This window comes from Talpa occidentalis, unplaced genomic scaffold (genome assembly GCF_014898055.3).
Source record: "Talpa occidentalis isolate TD23 unplaced genomic scaffold, MPIMG_talOcc4v2.1 talOcc4.4, whole genome shotgun sequence".
In the NCBI taxonomy this organism is placed as follows: Eukaryota; Metazoa; Chordata; class Mammalia; order Eulipotyphla; family Talpidae; genus Talpa; species Talpa occidentalis.
Window position 1 is genome coordinate 145,107,123 of NW_023604295.1, and position 22,056 is coordinate 145,129,178.

Here is a 22,056-nt window from a genome sequence, read left to right on the forward strand (position 1 = left end):
CCTGCTGCCCCGGCCCGTGCTGCAGGCAGACGCCCTCCGGCCGCGCGCCCGGCAGGCGGACTTTGTCACGCTGCCGTGCTTGCTTTTTGGGGTGTTTCTGTTGAGGGGGTCATGGTCTTGGTTCAGGAGCTGCTTAGCCCAGTCTAGCTACTGAGAGAAGAGGGAGCCGCCGGCCTGGGGCAGCAGCTGGGGGGGTCAGGGGCTCCCCAGAAGCCAGAGAGCCCTGCACGCACCCCCTCTTCCCAGACTTGAGGGGCCAGGGAGTCTGCGCAGAGGGCTCGGCGGGGCCTCCCTGGTGGGGCTGGAGCAAGGTCAGTGGGGGGTGTCTGTGAGAGTGCAGGTCCCTGCTGGCCCCCCTTCGGGGCGACCCCGCCCCTCGTGTCCATGGGGGTGGGGGGGGTTGGCTCGTGACCGCGGGCGTTGGTTTTGCAAAACGGAGCGATCCCTACCCAGGCACTTTATTTTCATTGATGATCCAGAGTTTCCTTCAGACCGTGTGATCGCCCGCCCCGGCCCCGGCCTCGGCCTCGCGGGGAGTCCCCCCGCCGGGCGGGTGGGGGCAAGTGCCCAGGGGCCAGGCTGGGCTCCTCTGGAGCACCCACCCCCTCCCCCTTCTCCAGACGCCCCAGGCGGGCTCCCCGCCCCCACCCCCCACCCGCGTCACTGAGATGAATGTAAGCGCCTCGGGCAGCGCCCGCCCTTCTAGCCGCGGGCCGGGCCGGAGCTGCCATCGAGGCGGCCTCGTCCCGTCTCCTCCGAGGCCGGGGCGCCCGCGCGGCGAGTCGGGCCTGCAGGGTCGGCGTGAGGGCGCGGCTGCGCGGGGTGCCCGTCTCAGCATCACCAAATACGTGCGTGTCTGCGGCGGGCGCGGGGCCCCGCCGGCCAGGCCCAGGCGCCCCCGGCCGCCGTGTGTGCGGGTCTCGCGGCTCCGCGGCGCGTCCAGTCTCGTCCCGGCCCGCACTCGTGCCCGGGAGCCGCCCCGTCTGTCTGCTGTGAGGTGTCTGGTCTACCTCAAGGGTCTCCTCGGTCACCGCCGCCCCGTAGCCGCCCGGCCTCGCCACACACTGGAATGTACGTCCGGCCGGCCCTGCCCCGCCAGGAACCTCCGCCCGCCCCCTAGAAGCACCACAGACTCCTAGTGCAAATTGGATGCTGCTTTAAATGTGAAAACAATTGTTCAAAAGCTATAAAACCCGAATGAAAGCTAAAGCTGAATTTATAAGCCTTGTTGCATATGAGCCAAAAGTGCAAAAAGCTCTATATAATGAACTAACCTGCCACTCGTATAAATATAAATATATATAAATATATTAAAATCAGACTGTTCTACAAAACCGTGTATTTGTATTTTTGTGTACGTACAATTTTCTGCTAAGCAGAAGGAGGATGTAGTGTAGGAAGCTGTGAGAAGAGACTTGATTTCCCCCCGTGTCTCTGTTGTTTCTGTCCCCACCGACGCTGTCTGTCTCTGTGCGTGTGACACTGTTCGGGCGGCCGCAGCATCGCCCTTCCCGGGCCGGCGCCCGCTCGAGCGCGGAGCTTCTGGAGCTGTCTGGGCCGCCAGCCGCGGGCCTGGGGCGGCGGGGGAGGGGGGGGACGCGGGTGGCCGGCCCCCGGCCCGCACCTTCCTCCGGGAAGTTGCCGCCTTTTTCTGATCAGGTGACAAGATGCCGGCCCGGCCCGGGCGTCTCGGAACCCACTTTCCCGGTGCTAACGCGAGCGGGTCAGGGGCGGCGGGGCGGCGGCCGGAGGCCCGCGAGGCCGAGACAGCTCCAGGCGCGCCGGGAGGGCGACGCTGCACCGCGGGGGCGGCGGGCGAGGCGCGGCCCTGTGTGGCGTCGGGTAGTCGCGGAGTCGGTGTCGTGTCTCCTATTCTGATTAGTGCCTTTGGACAGTAGACTGTTCTGTAACAAAGTGTAGGATACCGCTTTTTTGTACAGTTTTGTTTTAATAAAACTTTTTTTTAATTTGTGTTTATTTTAGTATTGTACCTACTAGAGAATAAAACGTATAACTCGACAAAGGCTGCGCGTTTCTTTGGCTTCGGCCCCGGCGGGCGGGCGGGCGGGCGGGCGCGGGTGGGCGGCGCCCCGGGCCCTGCGGAGGCCTCGGGGCCGCCTGGGCCCGCGTGACGTCCACTGAGAAAGCGCCCCCCGCCCCCCAGCCGCGGGCGAGGGGGCGTCACGGGAGGGGGGGCCTTCGGGGGCGCCCGAGGACCTGCAGGCGGGGCGCCCGGCGGGGACGCGGAATGGCCGCCCCTGGGCGTCACGTCCGGGTGAAGCAGGAACGGGGCTGAGCTGACGAAGCAGAGTCACGGCAAACCCGGGCCCGGCGGCCGGGGGGGGGCGGGGGGGGGTCAGGGCACCAACACGGCGCGTTCACGCCTCTCGCTTTGAAAAGAAACCGGACGCCCAGGAGCCCCGACCCCCCCCCCCCCCCCCGCCCGGCCCCCTGAGCTCTGGGCCGCCTTCCCGGGAGCCGCAGGCGCCGGGGCAGGGCCGGGGCGTCCGGTGCTCCCGAGACACACGGGCCGTCACCAGCCGGGCCCCCGCGGGCCGCGCGAGAGGGGCCGCCCCGGGCACAGCGCGGGCCAAGATGGCGCCCCGCTCGGCCCTGCGTGCCCCGACACCACCCTCACCTCGTGTCCGGGCCCCAAGGCGCTCTCTGCTGGGCAGTGCAGGGAGACGCGCATGGCCAGGGCGGGCCAGGAAGCGAGCGCGGCCACCGCGGCACACAGGCCTCCGGGCCCCGGGCGCCCTGGGCCCCCCACCTCTTCACACTGGGCCCCACACGGCGCCCTGGGCCCCCCACCTCTTCACACAGGCCTCCCGGGCGCCCTGGGCCCCCCACCTCTTCACACAGGCCCCCCAGGGCGCCCTGGGCCCCCCACCTCTTCACACAGGCCTCCGGGCCCCGGGGCGCCCTGGGCCCCCCACCGCGGCACACAGGCCTCTCGGGGTCGCAGGCGCGGCCCTGGGAGCGCCCCCAAGCCGCCCCGGGAGCAGCGCCCCGCAGGCCCGTTCCCGCCGCCCGCCGGGCACTTGTCCCGGCCAAGGCCCGGGTGTGAGGAGCCCGAGCAAGGCCCAGAGGCGCGCGGAGGGGCCCCCACAGCTGCGCCCCCCGCGAGCCCACTGGACGCCGGCCGAGGCCCGGCGAGGCCCGCAGAGTCCGGCTCCCTCAGACGCTGGGCGCCCGGGGCCCGCCCGCCACAGACGTCTGCCCCGCAGCTGAGGGGATCGCGGGGGGCCAGGGGGCCGGGGCTGAGGGTGGGACGTTCCCACAGCCAGAGCCCCGATTTCCTTGCGCCGCGGGCTCCCGGCGGGCGGGCTCCAGGAAGGGGCGCAAGGCCCGGGACTCGCGGGGCCCCCAGTTCTGCCGCGCACACCCCGGCCGGGCGGGAAAGCAAGAGCCGGCGCGGGCGGGCGGAGAGCGGCTTTATTGAGGCGCCGGGTGCGCGGGAGGCGGCGGGCTCGCCCGGGCTCCTCGGGCGCCCTCTTCACGTGCGTGAACGAAGATGCTCCCCACGGGGACCCCTTCTTACGGGCGAACCCCACGCCCAGGCCTCCCCGCAGGCGCAGAGGCCGCAGTGCGGACCCGGGTCCGGGGGGGGGGGCCTGTGGGCGCCGGCAGCGGGGCTCCCGGGGGCTCCCCGCGGCGTCGAGCGGGGTGGGGGGGTGGGGGGGGAGACAGTGGGGCGCAGGCAGAGGCCCGCGGAGCCCCGGGCCCGGCCGCACCCAAGGGTCCGGCTAATGCGGCTCCCGCCCCGCGGGCCGGCCGGGCACGGGGCGCGGCGTCGCCAGGAGCCCCGGAGGGCCCCGCCCGGGCGGACCCCCCGCGCCGCCAGGGGCTCTCGGGTGACCCCGCGCCCCGCGGGCCGGCCCCTCCCGCCCAGGGCCGCCGGCCTGGCCGCCCCCCTCCAGCCCGGGGGCAGCGCCGCGCCCGCCCAGGCCCGGTCCCCGCTCCACAGGCTGCAGGGCCGGGGACACGCGCGCGCCCCGCGGGGCCCTTCCCCGGGCGGACGGGCTTCTGCCCCGGCGGGCCGCCCAGGGGCTCGGGCCCGGAGCTGCAACGAGCCCAGCCCCAGGGGCAACCGGGCAGCTGAGCCCCGAGTTGGGCAGAAAAGCGGGCGCCCCGGGCCCTCTGGAGGAGCGCGGCCCAGCGGGGCGCTGAGGACGGAAGCCCAGCGCGGCCGGGCCGCCGGGAGACAGACGGGCACCTACCTGGGCGCGAGCCGGCGCGGCGCGGGGCCCTGCGGGCCGGGGCCGGGGGCGCGGGGGCCGCCCCCCAGCGCCCACAGCCGGCAGGGGCGGGGCGGGCAGGCGGCGCCCGGGGGCGGGCTGGGCCGGGCCGCCCATGGGCAGCAGAAGGGCGCGGGCACCGTGGGGTGTCCCCAGGCGCTGCTTCCCACTGGGCCCCGGCCCCCCACAGCTCCCTGGACAGACTCCCAAGAAAGTGGGCGCTTTTCATAGTCCGGGCGCGAAGGAAACTCGCGGGCCCCGCGCCCCCGCCCCGCAGCTGTTACGAGGAGGGGCCCCCGCCCCCCCCATGCCGCCAGCCCCAGGGCCGAGCGGATCGGCGGGGGGCGAGGGGGGCGCCCCGGCCGCGGCCCCGGCGCGCGATTGTGGCTCGCGGGAGATCCCCGAATTTGAAAAAATAAATATGAATAAATACGCCCCACGCCCCTGCCGGCGGGCGCGGGGGAACACTTGGGGGTCGGCCCCCCGGGCGGGCGGGGACGTCGGGCCCGGGAGCCGCCACAGCTGGGGCCGGGCCGGGGGGCGCCCGGGCCTGTCCGCACGAGGCCCCCTCGGCCCCGCGGAGCCCGGGACACGCGTTCTCGCAGCGCCCGCCGCGGCCGGGGCCCGGGGGGCCGGGGGGCCCGGGGGGGCCGGGGGAGTCCGGGGGCGCCGGGGCGGGCGGGCGGGCGGTCGAGGTCCCGCGGCGGCGGCTCAGCTGGCCCAGGACTTGCGGTTCTCGGGGCGCCGCGGGCTGCGGTCGGCGGGGGCCAGCGCGGCGGTCAGCGAGGCCAGGCTGGAGGCCGAGCCCGACAGGGGGGCGCCCTGCGGCCGGGGAGCGGCGCCCCGCCGCCGGCCCGCGCCCCCCGCGCGCCGCACCCGGCCGGGCCGCACCAGCAGCCCGTGGCCCGGCGGGCACCTGAAGTACGTCCTCCCGCCGACCGAGCCGTCGTTCCTGCCTGGGGGAGACAGCGCGTCGGGCGGGGCCGGGCGGGCAGCCCCGACCCCGGCAGGCGCGGAGGAGGGGGGCGGGCGCGGGGGGGGGCGGGGGGGAGCGGGGGGCGCGGGGGGCAGGCGCGGGGGGGCGGGGGGAGCAGGCCTTGGGGGGCCGGGGGTGGGGGGAGCAGGCCTTGGGGGGCCGGGGGAAGGGGGGGCAGGCGCGGGGGGGGGGCCGGGGGCCGGGCAGGACCCAGTGGCCGGGCGGGGCGGAGGCCCGAGGGGCGCCCTGCCCTGTCCCCACTGCCGCCTCCCGCGAGCCCGAGGTCACCAAGGCCGTGTCCCCGCGACAGTGACCAGGACATGGTCAGAGGCAGGAGGAGGCCCAGGGCTGGGGGGCGGAGGGGTGAGGGGAGAGGGAGCACCACCCTGACCCCCAAAAGCCGGCCTCCCGGGGAGCGGGCTGGGGTGGGAGCCAAAGGCCACAGGGCGACACCCGCCGCCGCGGGCAGCAGGCCCAGGGCCCCCGGCCTGCACACAGGCGTCCCCCCCACCCCACCTCTGTGCCCAGCCTGGCCCCCGGGCTCCCTGAGGGCCTCCCGCCCCCACTCCCGCCCACTCTCCCCCACCTGGAGGCTCAGCAGCCTCCCAGTGTGTCCTGCGCCCAAGTCCAGCCTCACCCCAGGGGGCCCCCAGCCTCTCCTCCCACTGTCCTGGCCGGCTTGAGGGGGCCCGGCCCGCCCCTCCAGCCCTCGGCAGCGCCCGCCTGCTGCCCCCGCCCCAGCCCCTCCACCTCCCGCAGGCCTGTGGACCCGCGCCCGCCTCCACCTGCCCGGCCCACCCGCTCTGTCCCACAGGCCTGACTCCCACGCGTGGTCGCACCGTCACCGGGAGCGTCGCTCCCGCGGGTGCCCGAAGCCAGCGGGTGCGCTGGGCGCGCCTCAAGTCCCCGGAGTCTGGAACAGCCGCCGGCCGGGGCAGATGCTTGGTGACCTGCTGGCCGAGCTGCCGCCGCCAGCCCCACCCCTTGGATGCTCCGGCCACCGCCGACAGAAGCTCCTAACGCCCGGCATGGCCGGGGCGGGGATTTAAAAAGCACCCCAGCCTGCGCTCCGGTCATCTTCGCCAACCGCTTCGAATTTAGGACCGTCTTTGCCAAAATCATTTTTAAAGACTGACTGTGGCGGAGCGGAGGCGTCCCAGAGCTGGGAGGGGGAAGGAGGGAGGACCTGAGGTCTCGTGGGGCTCCCCCACCGGCTCCCCACTTCCCGCCAGGAGCGCTGGGCCCAGGCTCACTGTCCTCCACCAGGCTCCGGGCGACCTCCCGGGGCGGCCGCCACACGCGGCACCGCAGGGACCCTGGAGCTCGCACCCAGCAGACCCGCGTCAAGTGCAGAGACGCCGTGGCTGTGCAAGGGGGGGGGGGGGGCCTTTAAGCTTACAGCAGCTTGCAACTAGTGTTGGGCTTTCTCAGAAATTTCTGGAGGTTAAAAAAAAAGGGGAGTTAAAATTTCTGACTTTACCACGCGCAGGGCTTCTCGGGGCGTGAAAACGTCTAGTTTTGAAGCTCGGCGACGCGGAGGCTCAGAGCGGTCAGGCCGAGCGCCCGAGGCCCCCGGGGAGGACCGGCACCTCCCTGGGGCCCGGAGCTCGTCCGCCGCCTGCAGGGCCAGAAGCCTGCCCCGAGCGGCCCTCACCTGCAGGCAGGTCCAGCTCCACTCCAATCCACGTGCCCTCCTGGAAGTCGGTCGGCCCGACGTACCTCACGATGCCCGTTTTGCTGGTGCCCACGGTAACGTACTCGCCCTCCTTGAGCCACTCCGGGACCTCGCTGGCTTCTTCAGAATCCGAGGAAACGTCCAGCTTCCCCAGGGCCTGGCCCTCGGAGCAGCCGTCACCTGGCCCTGCCAAGGCCAGGGGGGCCCCCTCAGCGCCGGCGGGGCAGCTGGGGTCTCCGCCCAGCATGCGGGAGAACGACTTGAGCTCAGAGGAGGTTCGCACCTTCTGGACGCGGAAGGGAGGGGCTGAAGAGGCCGCCAGAGGCAGGGGGTCTGGGGGCCGCTGTGCTTTGCTGGCGTCTGGCTCGCAGCTGCCGGCCAGCGGCGCCTGGTCCTTGGGCCGGCCGAGCTGCTGGGCGGCGGGGGACACGTGGCCCCCGTTCTGCTGACTGGGGGGCTCCTGGGAGGCAGCGGGGGGTCGGGGAAGAGTCGGGGAAGCGCCTGCCAGGTCCCGGTCCTGCCTCTCCGAGGAAACGTCCCTGGCCTCGGGCGCGCCGTGGCCGCCACCGCGAGCAGCTGGCCGAGGCAGCGCAGGCAGCTGGGCGGCAGGGCCCGCGTCGGCGCAGGAGGCAGCGGGCGGAGGCGGGAGCTCGGCCTCGGGGGTGACCAGGTAGAGGGCCGGAGGGGGCGAGCCTGGAGTCTGGGCCGCGGCGTCCAGGCCGGGAGCGGAGGCGTCTGACAGGGTGGCGGTGGACACGCTGTGGGAGAAGTACCCGCTGGAGGCCTCGCTCAGCGGGCTGGGAGGCCCGTCCGGACCGTCCGGAGTCTGCGAGGTGGTGGCCACAGGTAGCTGGAAAGGCCCCTTGGCTGGTCTGTCATGCACCCTCGTCCCAGGGGTGGTCTGCGCAGTCACCTCCGGGCCCCCCGCCGTCCCCGCGCGCGTCCCGGGAGCCTGCAGCGAGACGGGGAGACACGGGTCAGAGCTCGCCGCGAGGGGCGCGTTCCCAAGCAGCGGGCGGGTCTGGGTGGCAGCTGCGGCACACGGCGGCCACAGTGAGGAGGACGGGCCCCCACACGACCAACTCGGGCGCCAGACGCTGGGGTCACCGCACCTCAAACGCACTGGCTGCACCTCAAACAGGCACTGGCTGCACCCTGCTGAGAGGCGGGCGAGACCTTTCATGCCAACAGCCGTTTCAGAGGCCGCTGTGGTGCCGTGAGCGACAGTGAGGATCCTGTGGCCTCATCCCGTTCCTGGCACACGGCGCACAAAACCCCGGTACCCTCCTCCGGGACAAGAGCCACGGGGCGTCCTGAGCAGTCGCAGGGCGCGGTGGGCACCAGAGGTGATGAAATGGGGCAGTTTGTGACCGTGAGCGAGGGCTGGGGCTTCCCATCCCAGCCTCGACCTCCAGAAGGAACAGGCAGGACACACTCAGAGCCTGACCACCAGCGACTTGATCACTCATGTCTGTTAACGAAGCCCCACGTCACCCCAACGGAGGGGGCCTGGAAGCTTCCGGTGGGTGACCACATGGAGATTTGGGGAGCCCGGAAGCTCCGAGGCCCTTCCATCCCTGACGTGGGACTGCTTGTCCTGCTGGAGGCAGGGGGACGGGGTTGGGGGGGTGCGGGGGGGGGCAGAGGCTGCTGCTGGAGGTGGGGCGGGCAGGGTCGGGGCCTGGCCCCAGGGGCACCGGCCAGGAGGCAGCCAGCCCCAGGGAGGAGCCGGGGTGGGAGCTGCCGGCTGTTTCGGCTCCCACGTCACTGCGTCTGAGTCACCCCGGCGGACACACGGCCCCCTCTCGCGGGGGTGACGGCAGCAACGCCGTCCAAAGCCACCGTCCCGGGGACCCGCGGGGGGTCCTCCCTTGAGAGCCCCCGTCCGCCGGAGAACGTGGCAGATCTGTCTGTTTCGCTTCCGGAGGACGGGGGGAGGCGTGGCGAGGACGGGAGGCGGCCTGGGGACCGCGCACGGGCGCCGGTCACAGAAAGAAATATGCTTTCCAATATTTACGGAAAGATTATTTATATTCCAGGAATGGCCGTTTTCCATTTGAAATACAGGATTTATTTGAACTGGGAAACAGCCGAGATCTATAAGTCTCTTACAGTTACTTGGCTTAACTCCGCAGTGTGATAAATCACGCATTTTCACGTGCACTGTCATCTATGCCCCTGTCTCGGGGGGCCCTCCCTCGCCACAGGCACACTTCCAGGGTACGGCATGAACGGCACCTCTTGAGATTAACGGCCCACTTTTGTGATGGATCTCTAGGCTGCAAAATTTGCGAAATCCAATAGATCAATAACTGTCACTGGCATAAATACTCTAAAAGATTAGGCAACCCTTCAATCATTTGTCTTTTGCAGCGTGCACGTGGTTTATTTATTCTTCTCTACTTTATCTCCACCAGCACTGGCCGAGTGGGGAAGAAAACAAACACAAGCCCAAGCACATCTGAACAACAGCCACGGCCCTGCCAGACATGGGGCGTGGCCCGGCCCCTCTGGGCGCGTCCCCCGTGGCCAGATGGCAGCTGCCGCCAAGGGCCCATGCGGCCAGGCCCCGCCGCGCCTCCATTCCAGTGCCGCACCCGCGGGCTTTCACCACATGGCCCAGCAGCGGGCTGCTGAAGGCCTCACCTCAGCCGGGGGCCTGCGAAGCCAGGGGCCAGCCAGGGCACGGGGCGAGGGAGAGCCCGAGCGGCAGTGGCTGCGGCCTCCCTCTGGGCCAGCGCCAGGCAGCGCCTCCCCAAGCCCCGCGGCGGCCGCCCGGACTCAGCTGCAGGCATGCGGGACACGGCGTCCGGGAGCAGAGCCCTGGTTGCCACGCTCAGCTCACACCCTGACCACTGACATTTCCAGAGACTTCCACGAGGGCCCCGACTGAGCGAGGCCCAGCCCGGAGCAGTGCGCCCCCCGGGCAGGCCCTCCGCGGGGCTGGCGTGGGGTGTCCCACTGGCCTGGGCCCCAGCTGCCTCGGGGGGCTGCCGTGAACACCCCACAGGAAGGAGAAGGGGGACTTCACGGAAGTCTGAACCGTCTTCCAGACTATTTGGCCTTTTGGGGGCTGTTGTTTTCATAAATACCATCTCCCCAGGAAGACGTGGCGGCGTCTCCTGAGAGAATGAAGGCGCCGTGGGAGAAAATAGATTTGCTATTCATAAGATCAGAAGTGCTGTTGATCTGTGGGAGATCATGAGAGACTATTTTCTCCCCAGCCTAGCATTAGTCTTTTCACGCTGATATCATGAATCAGAATGAAATGTAAAACTGAGAATTAAGCAAACACTCAGAATAAGGAGATTGTTCTGTTTATAGAAATCGCCCTTGCCGAGCAGCGGGCGATTACAGCAGCGACGGCATTAGCAGCCGAGCACCTAAGCGTTCAGCAATCATACGATTAACAAGTTGGAAATAGCCAAGTGCAACAAGGAAAACAGGGAGAGACGGTGACCCACATTGCAGTTAATTATCCACACGGGGAGGCTAAAATAAAAAGCCGAGGGTGTGGGTGCGCCAAGTATAGCCCGGGCCACCCCGATGTGGGGCAGCCGCGGCAGGCGCCCTGCTCGCAGCGACTCACCTCCGCCATCCTTGTCGCCCCCACATCCGGGAGGGCCGGCTGCACCGTGATCCGGGGCACGGGCTGAGGAGACAAGCGAACGGGGGGTGTGAGGGACGGGCCAGAACAGACCCCAGAGCTCCGCACCGACCGGCACGGAGCTGGGGGCCCCGGGAGGTGAGCCCGGGGAGGCTGCGCTGGGTGTCCCTGCCCGGCGGCCTCGAATCCACCTTCGCTCCAAGTCACTGCGTGTCACCTGACGAGGGAAAGCCCGAAACACTCAGGGCCCGGCCGGCCGTGTGTGCGGGGGGCGCCTCGTCCTGCGGAGCAGGCTCCCACGGCCTCCTGGTCCCCAGAGCCCAGAGAGATGCGGAGGCCTCTGGTCAAACTAGTGTCACAGTTTCAAGAACCTACTGACACAGCCCACGACGCCAAGGGAGGCCTCGGATACCGAGAAATGAGACATGGGGACCCCAGAATCCAGACTGCCCCACGACACGAGACTAACTCAGCTGAAATCAGCACCGCGCCTGTGCTGACGCTCACCCACACTCAACTCCATGCAGCTGGGTCTGCTCTCCCAGGGGAACAGGGCCGCAGACACAGAAGTGGGGGTCACTTGGAGCGGCTTTGGGCAGGCGGGGGAGTCACACTGCGCTGGTGCTGGAGAGAACCGGGGGCGGAGGCGGCATGAGTGGGCCCAGGCGGAGGACGCCGCGAGGCCAGAGCAGAGTGGGGCGCAGGCAGGCAGGGGCGGCTGAGCAGAGCCTCCATCCACCTGCCCCTGCCGCCCCTCTGCCCTACGGAGCCACTCACGCTGCCCCAGGCCCCAGGGAGGGAGACCCGTGAGCTCCTCTGACAGGCGCGCGTGGGCGCAAGTGGTGGTGGCAACTCGCCTCACAGACGGTGCATCCGTAACCCCGGAGCCCCGCTGGGGAGCCCCGCTGGGGAGACCTGCTCACAGGTGCCCAGAGCCCCAGCCACAGCAGGAGGAGGCTGCTGGCCTCGGGCGCTGGGCCATAGAGGCCGGACACAGGCCACGGTGCTCCCAGGAAGCGGGGATGCCGGCTTGGGGAGCAGTGTGAGTGGGCACCAGCGCCTGTGCACATGGGGGTCCTCAGTTTTTGACATTTGGCTGTGCCCCAAGACAAACCCAGCAAGGGAACCAAAATACCCACAAATACACTGAAATCCTGAGCGTGCCCTCTGCCCTCTGCCCTTCACACCAACACACACGCCCAGGTGCACACGGAGCGCACAGACCTGCTCTCACCTCCCCGTGCAGGCGGGCAAGTCACCTCCTATTTCAGCAGCTCAAAACATTTCAGATCATAAGTTCATTAATCCTTACGACACATCTGGTAACTATTAATAAAAATGACTGCAAAGTATTTTGCAGCTATAAATACTAAGGAGCAGCCCCAAGGGACAAGCAAACCTAAGTATAATCATCTGCATTTCTCACCACTGGAGCCGGGCTCAGAGAGGTACCTAGCGGTGATGCCCCCAGGCTGCCCAGGGGGAGGATGACCAGCCTCCTCACATCGCCCCCCCCCCACGGCCCGCGCGGGCTCCGGGCCCCACGATGACACACGGAGGCAGTCTGGAGGGCCCCAGCTGCAGTCAGCCTCGCCGCCTCGGCAGGGCAGAGACCCACACTCTTGCCTCGCTTGGCCTAGCAGCCCACCCTGAACTCCGAACACACTGCTTTTCCAGAACCTTCCTCACACCTCCTCCCCCTAGAGTCAAGTTCCACCGCGGAATCCGATTTATTTTTGAGTCTCCACTCGGGCACCCTCGCTCCTCCGGAGGTGCAGATAGAAATGCCAGGCCCAGACACACAGCCCAGCACCTCGGACACGCCCCTCACCCTGCCCAGGAGGACCCCGACTGCTCGTCCTTGAAGGGCGGGACCAGGTCTCATTCATCTCTGTCCTTCCTAACACAACATCTTGCTCAGGAATAACAAGTAAGTGAACAAATGGATGACTCACACGTGACGGGAGAGGGGAGTGTGCACTTCCACAGAACTGAGAAAGTCAGACATCCCAATGGGGGTAAGGGGGAGGACAGCAGGTGAGGCTAAAACCCACCCCTTGGCTCGAAAACCTCCCCGACATCTTTTTTTTTTTTTTTTAAAGATTTATTTTTATTTGTTTACACAAGCACTGGGTACATTCAGAAGCGCGGGAGGGTGAGAGAACTCACCAGAGCCAGAGCGGGGAGCAGAGCAGGCAGAAGGACCGAAGGACACTGCTGAGGGGAGCAGGGGGCGCGGCAGGAGAGGTCTGCGCGCCATGTGGGACCCTCGCCGGTGGCCGGAAATCAAACCTGGTCTGCAGAGGCTGCGGGCAGCTTCACAGCCCAGCGCTCAACCGCTGCGCCACCAGGGGAGGCCCCGACATCTTATTTTCTGATGCACTTTTTATTGTTTAAGAATAAACCTTTCTAATAATTGTGTCTTACCATGAATTTGACAAATTCTTCCAATTCGTTTTGTAATGATTCCTAAGTTAACATCATGCTCACACTTTTTGTTTAACCCCGATGATTTAAACTCAAGGATGGAATGTGAGACGAGACATACGATTTACTCTCTGCTACAGACAACCAGTTGCCGACCTTCGCAGTCTCACTGCTGGGGTGAGGGAGCTGAGGGGCCGGGCCTGCGACTGTCCCTTGCTCTTTGATCCGACAACAGTAATAAGCCGTGGGTGTCATCAGACATGTACGATCGCCTCCAGATCAAGACTGCGATAACCTAATCAATAGAAAACTGCTTTTCAAAGGTTATCTTCATCAGAGGTGAGTGGTCAGGCGGGATGAAGGGGCCGGCAGAGCTGAGGAGGACAGGGCCCAGCTCTAGCCACCATCTGCCATCGGGGCGGCCACCCAGCCGGCCCCAGTGCCAAGGGTGCCCATGATTTTGCCTCTGGCTCCCCAGGCTGGTCCGGACAGGGTGTATCTGAGTGATGGTGCCTGACGGCTGTGCTACTTATGTTAATGGATCCACCATCCTCTGTGCAAAACTGGTCACTCTGGGGCCGACCTCTGGAAGGTGGTGGTCCAGCTACCCCAGTTCTCTAAGCTGGGCCTCCAGGGAGGCCCACGCTGCCCACCTCCCAGGCCCCCTACCCCTGGCACTCCACCTGCCGCGTGCCCCTTCGGATCAAGGCATCCAGGCAGCAATGTGTTGAGCCCAGGAAGGTGACTGAGATCCCTCGTGAGGTTTGTGAGCACATTCAAGAGAAACTTCCAGGCTTAGCCTCCTCAGACCTCCCTCCAAACGGCAGTCACAGAAGCTTCTCTGACCAGAATCTCACTGTGGCACCCCGGCTGGCAGGAAGCAGAAACGGGGGGTGGGGTGCTGCTTGTGCCCCGACAGCTGAACCCCACAGCACACCCACAAATATTCCTTCAGGCCACAAATACTCATTTGCTGTTTTTACTCAAATCCTGTGCGATCTCCTCAGATCACAATCAAGCATAAGATGCTGCTTCTCAAACACAAACCCCAGCTCTGCTCTGACCAGGCCAGGTCCTTGGTGCTCAGCGGCCTGCGCCCTCCACACTGCCCTGGGGGTCCCTCCAAGCTGGCTGGTGTCACCGAGGAAGTGAATTGCTTATTTACTGTATTTTTCACTAATAGTAGGAACATTTAAAAATTAAAGTGGGGCCTCCCAGGGTGGAGCGCAGCACTGCGAAGCTGTCCACAGCCTCTGCAGTGCAGGTTTGATTCCTGGCCGGCCAGGGAGATACCCACATGGCGTGGCAGACCTCTCCTGCCGCCCGCTGCTCCCCTCAGCAGTGTCTTCGGTCCATCTGCCTGTTCTGCTCCCTGCTCTGTCTCTGGTGAATTCTCTCACCCTCCAGCACCTCTGACTGTACCCCAGTTCTTGTATAAATAAACAAATCTTTAAAAAAAAAAAAATTAAAGTGCCTTGAAGTAGGTTTGAAACAGCATGGGCATACGGGTCTCCATTTTCAACTGCAAATTTTATGAACTCTAAATGCAGATGAAGTGTTTCCGATGGGACTTTAGCTACTGAATGGAGAAGTGCTAGAAATGTAAGATGCACACCTGACTTCAAGGGCTGCGCAGAGGAAGAAAGCTTGGGGCCACCTCCACCAGCTTTAGAGTAACGACTCCAGGTTGAAAGGACATGACGATGAACAGACTCGGCCAAGTAAGGCCGACGAAGTGACATTAACCTGACCTGCTGCTTCTATCTCAAGGCGGCTACCAGAACTTCTAAACCCGCAGAGGACCCATGGTAGCCGCACCCCATCACAGCAGACCCTGCACAGTGCGCCCGACCTGGCACCCAGGAAGGGCAGGCGCGTGTCTGGGGCTGGCAGGCCATGGCCACCCTGCCGCGGAAGCCTATCTGTTGTCTTATAAAGCGCTCCCCGTCGGCTCAGCACCTTTTAAAACAATGAACAATTTTATCTAAAGATCGAAAGTTTCTACTTGTGTTTATCAGGCCCAAAGCCGTTCAGGATACAACGTTAATTCCATTTCCTACCAAGTAAGAAAACGTCTATTAATTTGCTTGCTCAAATTAATAGATGCCTGGAGATGTGGGGCGGGTACGTGCGTCAGAGACAGACACTCAGGGCCAAACATCGGATCTCCCGATTTAATTTTAATGACACAAAACCACTAAAAAGCCCATTTCTTATCAAGTAAATGACTTGATCGGTGGATAAAAGCGAACAAGACCATCTAAACAGTCTCCCATTTCATTATTTAGTCTAATTTATGACTACAGGTGGAGAATTTTAAATATTAATATTTTCTGGAATTGTCAAGAAAAGATTCAGTCTCTGACTTTTAGAATTTAGCTAATTTTAAAGTATCCACATGAAAATTGTTAAAACTTACTTCAATATTTATGTGAAGAAAACAATTTATACTTTTAAAAAGAGGATGTCACGGGCCTCCCCGGTGGCGCAGCGGTTGAGCGCTGGGTTGCGAAGCTGCCCGCGGCCTCTGCGGCGCCGGTTCGATCCCCGGCTGCTCCCCGGCCACCAGAGGAGGGTCCCACATGGCGTGCAGACCTCTCCTGCCGCCCGCTGCTCCCCTCAGCAGTGTACTTCGGTCCTTCTGCCTGCTCTGCTCCCCGCTCTGGCTCTGGTGAATTCTCTCACCCTCCCGCGCTTCTGACTGTACCCAGTGCATGTATAAACAAAACAAACAAACAAACCAGCAAACAAATAAATAAAGCATGCCTCTATAAAAAAAAAAAAAAAAAAAAAAAAAATAAAAAGAGGATGTCATATTCACTTCAGCCAAAATGAAGGTCATTAGCTTTTCAAGTGTCCATAAGGAAGATAAACCTTGACCTAAAACACAAAATACTTTTGAATTGAGGAACTTTTAGGAAGGATCTTAATCTAGTTCACCATCTGCTTGCTATCCCTTTAAGAATGTTTTTATATTTTGTCTTTCCTTTGTGATATGAAAATTACATGAAATTCAAACTTCAGGGCCTCCCTGGTGGCGCAAGGGGTTAAGCACCGCACTATGAAGCAATCCGCAGCCTCAGCAGCACAAGTTCTATCCCCGGCCAGGAAGAGACCCACATGGCGCAGCAGACCTCTCCTGGCTCACCCGCTGCTCCCCTCAGCAGTGTATTTCATCAGTCTGCCTGTTCTGTTCCCCACTCTGTCTCTGGTGAATCCTCTCACCGCCCACCACATCTCTGGCCTGTACCCCAGCTCTCATATGCATAAATAAATAAATCTTCTTTAAAAAAAAAAAAGAAATTCAAACTTCAGGATTATCAAGTTTTACTGGATCACAACCGGGCCCGGGCCCACTGATTTAGAATCTAGGGCTAGTTTTACAGACTTGGGTGACCTGTGAAGCATACAATATTTACTCTCCAGCCCTTTACCAGAAAGTCTGCCAACCCTGGTCTAGAGAAACCTGTTTATGATGCTAATTTCTGGAAAACGGCTGGTAAGCTGAGGCCTCTTCAGCCGACTCTGTCCTGCTTCGTACCTGAATTATTTTTCACTTCAGCTTCTAAGCCTGATTCCAAAGACAAGTTGTATTTCTGAATGTGTCACTATGCTGTCGACACATTTCTGGGGCCCAGATGACAGCAAATGTCAGGATTCTGGAAAACTAAGGGAAAGAGACTCCCCTCACAGGAGTAACAGTGCCTGAGGGTTTGCACGCAGAGCAACTGAACAGAAATCACTTGCCATGAACTGTTTAAGTCTCCAGAGGCCTGGGCAACCTCCGTGGCTCATTCAAGAAGGGACAGGCCCCATTACGTGGATATGCTCACTGGGGGTGGGGGGCACTAAACTACAGGGGGAGACACCCTATTTCCTGAGGAACCCAAATAGGAAAACTGAAGGCTGGCTGGCCAGGACTACCTTCTTCTCGTTTGAGCTGGCTGAGGCATCCTTAGCCCAGACACAAGAGAGGCGTTTCCAGGCTCACTTTATAAAGGGAGGCCAAGTGAGACGTGCTGGAGGCAGCATCTTTATGCACAAGACAGCTAGTGGCCGTCTGTCCCTCCCGCTTAATATGTGGGACAATCACTGGTGCGAAAGGTGTAGGCTGGACAGCAGCCCCTCAGCAGAGTCCCCAGGGGAGCGGGCACACTCACAGGTGGGGGCATCTTCCTCTCCGGTCACTGCTGAGATGGAGAGAAAGGCCCTTGGCTACCAGGGCATCCCTGAGGGGCGGGCAGGGGCGGGGCTGCGCTCTGGGGTGGGAATGGAATCTGACCAGCACTCCTGAAACACCCCCCCCCCCCCCCCCCCCACCCCCCCCCCCCGCCGCAGGAGCCCTGAAGGTGGAAGTGCTCAAACAGCTTCCTCTGAACACAAACTTCTAGATACATGAAAAAAGCTATTATGCCGAATTAATTCAATCTAACTAATTAGAGAGCAGGAAGTTCCTTCAATTATTTTATGTGCTGTCTGAGAAACACACTTGAATATGAGTGCAGATTTCATTAATTGCAGTTCATTATTTTCCAGATTAGTTACTAAACTCGCATCAGAAGGTCAAAGCCAGCAATTTTGTCAGCTGCCACCTCTTTCACTGTAGTATCTTTGCACTTCTGGAACTCAGACAGAAATTGATTACAAACAAAAACAAATCTCCATAAAAATGAGAAACCCGCGTCTTTATGAATATGCGCAAACCTGAAGGTTTTGTAAAATGTAAGAATCTGTGGCTTTTAATCTTGAGGATAAACTGTTTACTTCCACCTTACAGGCAAAATGCATGAATATTCCCCAAGTTTTGAAATATAATGCCCAAAATATAATGATCTGAGAACCGCTGGATCCAAAGTACAAGTTAATAAACATTCATCTTTTCATTAGAGTTTCACGTGGTTTCGTGTTTGTATCCTCACTCGAGGGAGGGAATTGAACATTCTTGTTGAAAATGTCAAGGACACTCTGATTAAAAGTTTTTTTTATAAAAATGTTCAACATCACTTGCCATCAGGGAAATGCAAATCAAAACTACCATGAGATACCATCTTACACCAGTGAGAATGGCACATATTAAAAAAACTGGCAACAACAAATGCTGGCGAGGGTGTGGAGAAAAAGGAACTCTTCTGCACTGTTGGTGGGAGTGCAAACTGGTCCAACCACTGTGGAGAGCTGTGTGGAGATTTCTGGACCTACTAAACATAGAGCTTCCATAGGATCCAGCAATTCCACTCCTAGGTATTTACCCAAAGGACACAGAAACATCAATTCCAAAGAACACCTGCACCCCTATGTTTATAGCAGCACTGTTTACAATAGCTAAGCTTTGGAAACAACCCAAATGCCCAAAAATAGATGACTGGATCAAGAAGATGTGGTACATATATACCATGGAATATTACTCAGCATTCAAAAAAGATAAACACATGCAATTTGCAGCAACATGGATGGCGCTGGAAGGGATCATGCTCAGCGAAATAAGCCAAAAAGAAAAAGAAAAATACCGGATGGTCTCACTCATAGCAGGAATCTAGAAAACTTAAATAAGGGACCAGGAAAATGAATAACTATAAGAAAGTGAAAATCAAAATCAACAAAAAACTATGAACCAGAGACACTTTTAGGGGGGCGGGGGCGGGAGGGGAGGGATTGGGGTCAGAATGGGGGGGCTGCAATTGTATGGGGAATATAACAATAAAATTTATAAAAAAAATATATATATATAAATAAAAAAAAAAATAAAACTTGTCAGTAATGTCTAAAAAAAAAAAAAAAAAGTTTTTTTTATAATAATTGTTCCCTCATTACACAAATTCTGCCTCCCTTCCATCTAATCTAACAAAGAAAATATGGGCAATGACTGGTAGACACCAGACCTTTCTCTTCCTTGTTCTTATCTGGATCATTTTTATATCCTCAAAATCTTCCTGTCTTTAAAAAAGAGAGATGGCAGAACCCCCAGGTGTTCTAGAGCCCTGCTTTCCAACGAACCCTTGTCCCTACCCAGTGCTGCACTCTCTCTGTTGGTTTCCTTTCTGTCGCCCTGTGATTTCAGCGGGACTGTCCTGACACCTGACACCCACCTCAGGGTGCCGCTGCCCTGGGGATGCCTGCCCTGCCTTGACCACTGTTTGCTCAAACTATAAATAGCTCCCTTAATCCATCCTCATAAATCATTTCTAACTGTATTCCCTAAATAATTACAAGTGGTCAATGGATTCTCGTAGTAGTATATCCAGAAGCATGTGCAATAATTGAGGTCCACTCCAGTAGTCAAAGATGGGGGGTGGGGGGGCAGTGCAGGGGGCTGGGGAGATTCACGGGAGGGGCAGAGTGCAGGGGGTTAGTGCAAGGTGCTTTATGATTGTGATTATTTCTGACAAGTAGTTTAAGTCTCCAAACTGAACAGGACAAAAGCAAAAAGGAGAAAGTTCCAGTATCTTTCATGATAGGCACATGAGAAATGGCTTTAAAAATGAAGGAAGGGCCTCCCTGGTGGCACAAGGGGTTAAAACGCAACCTATAAGCAATCCGCAGCCTCTGCAGCACAAGTTAGATCCCCGGCCGGCCAGGGAGCAACCCACATAGCACAACAGACCTCTCCTGTCTCGCCCTCTGCTCCCCTCAGCAGTGTATTCCAGTCAGTCTGCCAGTTCTGTTCCCCACTCTGTCTCTGGTGAATCTTCTCACCCCCTCCCCCCCAAGCCTCTGGCCTGTACCCCAGTTCTTATATGCATAAATAAATAAATCTTCAAAAAAAATGAAGGGAGAAAGTTGGGGTGGGGTAGAAATAAGAGGTGCTACCAGGCTTGGCTGCTTGTGACCCTGCATGTCTCTGGATGTCCACACCGGGGATGTGTGCACATCTGGAGCAGGGCTACCATCTACCTTGACTCTGCCCTTTTGGAATGTTAATGCAACACATCCTCCCTGCACTGCGGAATCTGCCCAGCTTCCTCTTGGGTTCTGCGCAGATTTCTATTGTTCTGGGCTCTGCTTTGATGTCCTGACAACTACCATTTCTTGGTCCGATACTGCTTATTATTTAACAATTAGTTATATGGATATGAAAGCACTCACAGGCGTGAGCAGCAAACAAAACAGGACCAACACATAGGGAGGGCTTCTCTGCACTCCTGGGAGGAGGGCAATGCCGCTGCCAGGCCAGCAGCCAACAGCATGGCTTAGAACATTCCTCAACATGAGCTCTTTTTGGTTTTCTAAGTCGTCCAACGAGGGAAGGCCTTGGACAAATGTCACTCATCGCCATAACGAACCTAACAGAGGCATCACGATCTCCCTGGAGAGGAGGATCTGGGCCAGCTGGGAAGGACTGCCCTGCCGTGGCCATGGGCGTGGAGCCTGGGCTCTAGCTGAGCATGACAGGGTCTTTCTGAGGCTCCTCCCTCCCCGTAACTTGTGGTAACAGCAGAGAAAGCTGGAGCAGAGTGGTTGGGACAGTCGACCTTTATGCTGGAGGATCTGGAGGGTCCGCAAGGAAGGGTCAGGGTAGACCATCAAAAAAGGAACCTCCACTTTGAGGTAGCAAGTCTGGTTTTCCAGGGAACAGGGTGAGCTTATTGTTCTAACAAGCAGGAATGTTGAAGGCCTACAGGTGAGGTGTGAAGACTGCTAGAAGCCACTGGGTTAAGAAGCCATCCCCCACGTTACTGAAGGGCTGTTTCAGCAGACAGGCGGGCGTGCAGATGAGAGAGTCACCAGAGAGAGTGGGGAGCAGAACAGGCAGACTGACTGAAACACACTGCTCAGAGGAGCAGCGGGGAGACAGAAGAGGTCTGCGGAGTCCTATGGGTAGCTCCCTGGCTGGGGATCAAACTCGTGCTGCAGTAGCTGCAGATTGCTTCATAGTGCTGACACTTAACCCCTTGCACCACCAGGGAGGCCCCGATGGGCGTGCATTTCTGTAGGTGGTAAGTGGTTGGGAATAAACAGACCATGAGCAGAAACGAACAGTAATGTCTGGGGTGTGTGACATGTGAGTGCCTAACTGATGCAGGAATGAAAAAGGAGAACAGGCAGTTAGAGCTCCAAGGCCAGGCTTAGGGGCAATGTCTGGTTTGGGGAGAGCAGTGTAAGCACTGCCAGGAAGCCGAGCGACACTACCCAGCGTTAGGGTTCAAAAGAAAGAGGAAACAAATTGTCCCAGAAAAGACAAGTGAGAAGGACTGAGCGGTGGTGGGGAAGCCAGGCCGAAGGCAGAGGCTGCGTGGGCTACAGTGGCTCCTGCTGCCCTTGAGAAAGGGGAGTGGAGTCCCCCTGAGTGGAGTCGGGGGTTTGCAAACCTACCGGAGTGTTTTAGCTCCACCACTGGGCAATGTTCATTAAAGCCGATTTCATATTTATATTTTCACTTACTTATGATACATGAATTGTCTGGGACCACTTTCCCAACCTCTGTTCAAAAAAAAAGTTAACTGAATGAACAAATATTGCTTAAGCTGCCTTCAAAATACTTCGAAGCCATGGCTCTCCACCGGGACGTCTCCAGGGGCCCTCCCCAGCAGGGCTGCGCTGACACGCGGTGCCCTCGCGAGCCGGAAGAGCCACCGCTCACTGGCACTGCAGGGAGGGGTTCCTTACTGCGCCAGGCGACTCGACGTCAAAAACTCAAAGTAGTTTCAAAAAACTGTTTTGGGGACGATTCATTGACTTTAATGCTGTTCCAATTTCCCTCAACTTAGATAACTGTCTCTATTGAATAAGCAGCCAAAAAACCTTGGTCATCCAACTTCAGTGTGAGAAGGATTCACCAGAGATGCCCCCACGTACGGGTGATGAGGTCAGGCCACGCTTCCTTTGACACCTATTTTAATTAAAAGCTACATGAAAATTCTAACACAGACAATCCACGAATCACACTTTGCACAGCAGCACTGGTGTTTAGAAGAGAATGAGGCAGGTAGTAACATACCCTTGGAAAAACCATTTTCGCTGACTCCAACCCCGGCTAAGTATTAAACTGGCTATTTTTTTAGCTCACATGGTCACAGATTCATGTTCATAATTATCAAGCAACTGTTATGTATCTAGCTAAGTGTGGTTTACACATTTCCAAAATCTCAAAGTTTACTTTTTATAAACTCTGTGTACGTGTATGCTCATGTGGATG

General features: G+C 60.3%; 1 protein-coding gene across 2 annotated transcripts in view; it reads right to left on the reverse strand.

The window, feature by feature from the left end:
* Positions 1-4,949: 4,949 nt before the first annotated feature.
* The window catches only part of KIF13B (kinesin family member 13B), a 125,616-nt gene continuing 108,509 nt past the window's right edge, over positions 4,950-22,056 (reverse strand). The window contains exons 38-41 of one of the 2 annotated variants that reach the window (XM_037526538.1): positions 10,479-10,541; positions 7,457-7,841; positions 6,869-7,237; positions 4,950-5,194 (exon numbers count right to left, since the gene is read on the reverse strand). In XM_037526538.1, the coding sequence (XP_037382435.1) occupies positions 4,950-5,194; positions 6,869-7,237; positions 7,457-7,841; positions 10,479-10,541 (1,062 nt within the window). Of the gene's footprint in view, positions 5,195-6,868; positions 7,238-7,456; positions 7,842-8,998; positions 9,169-10,478; positions 10,542-22,056 lie in introns of those variants that run through there. The other variant, XM_037526536.1, reaches the window with a different exon arrangement.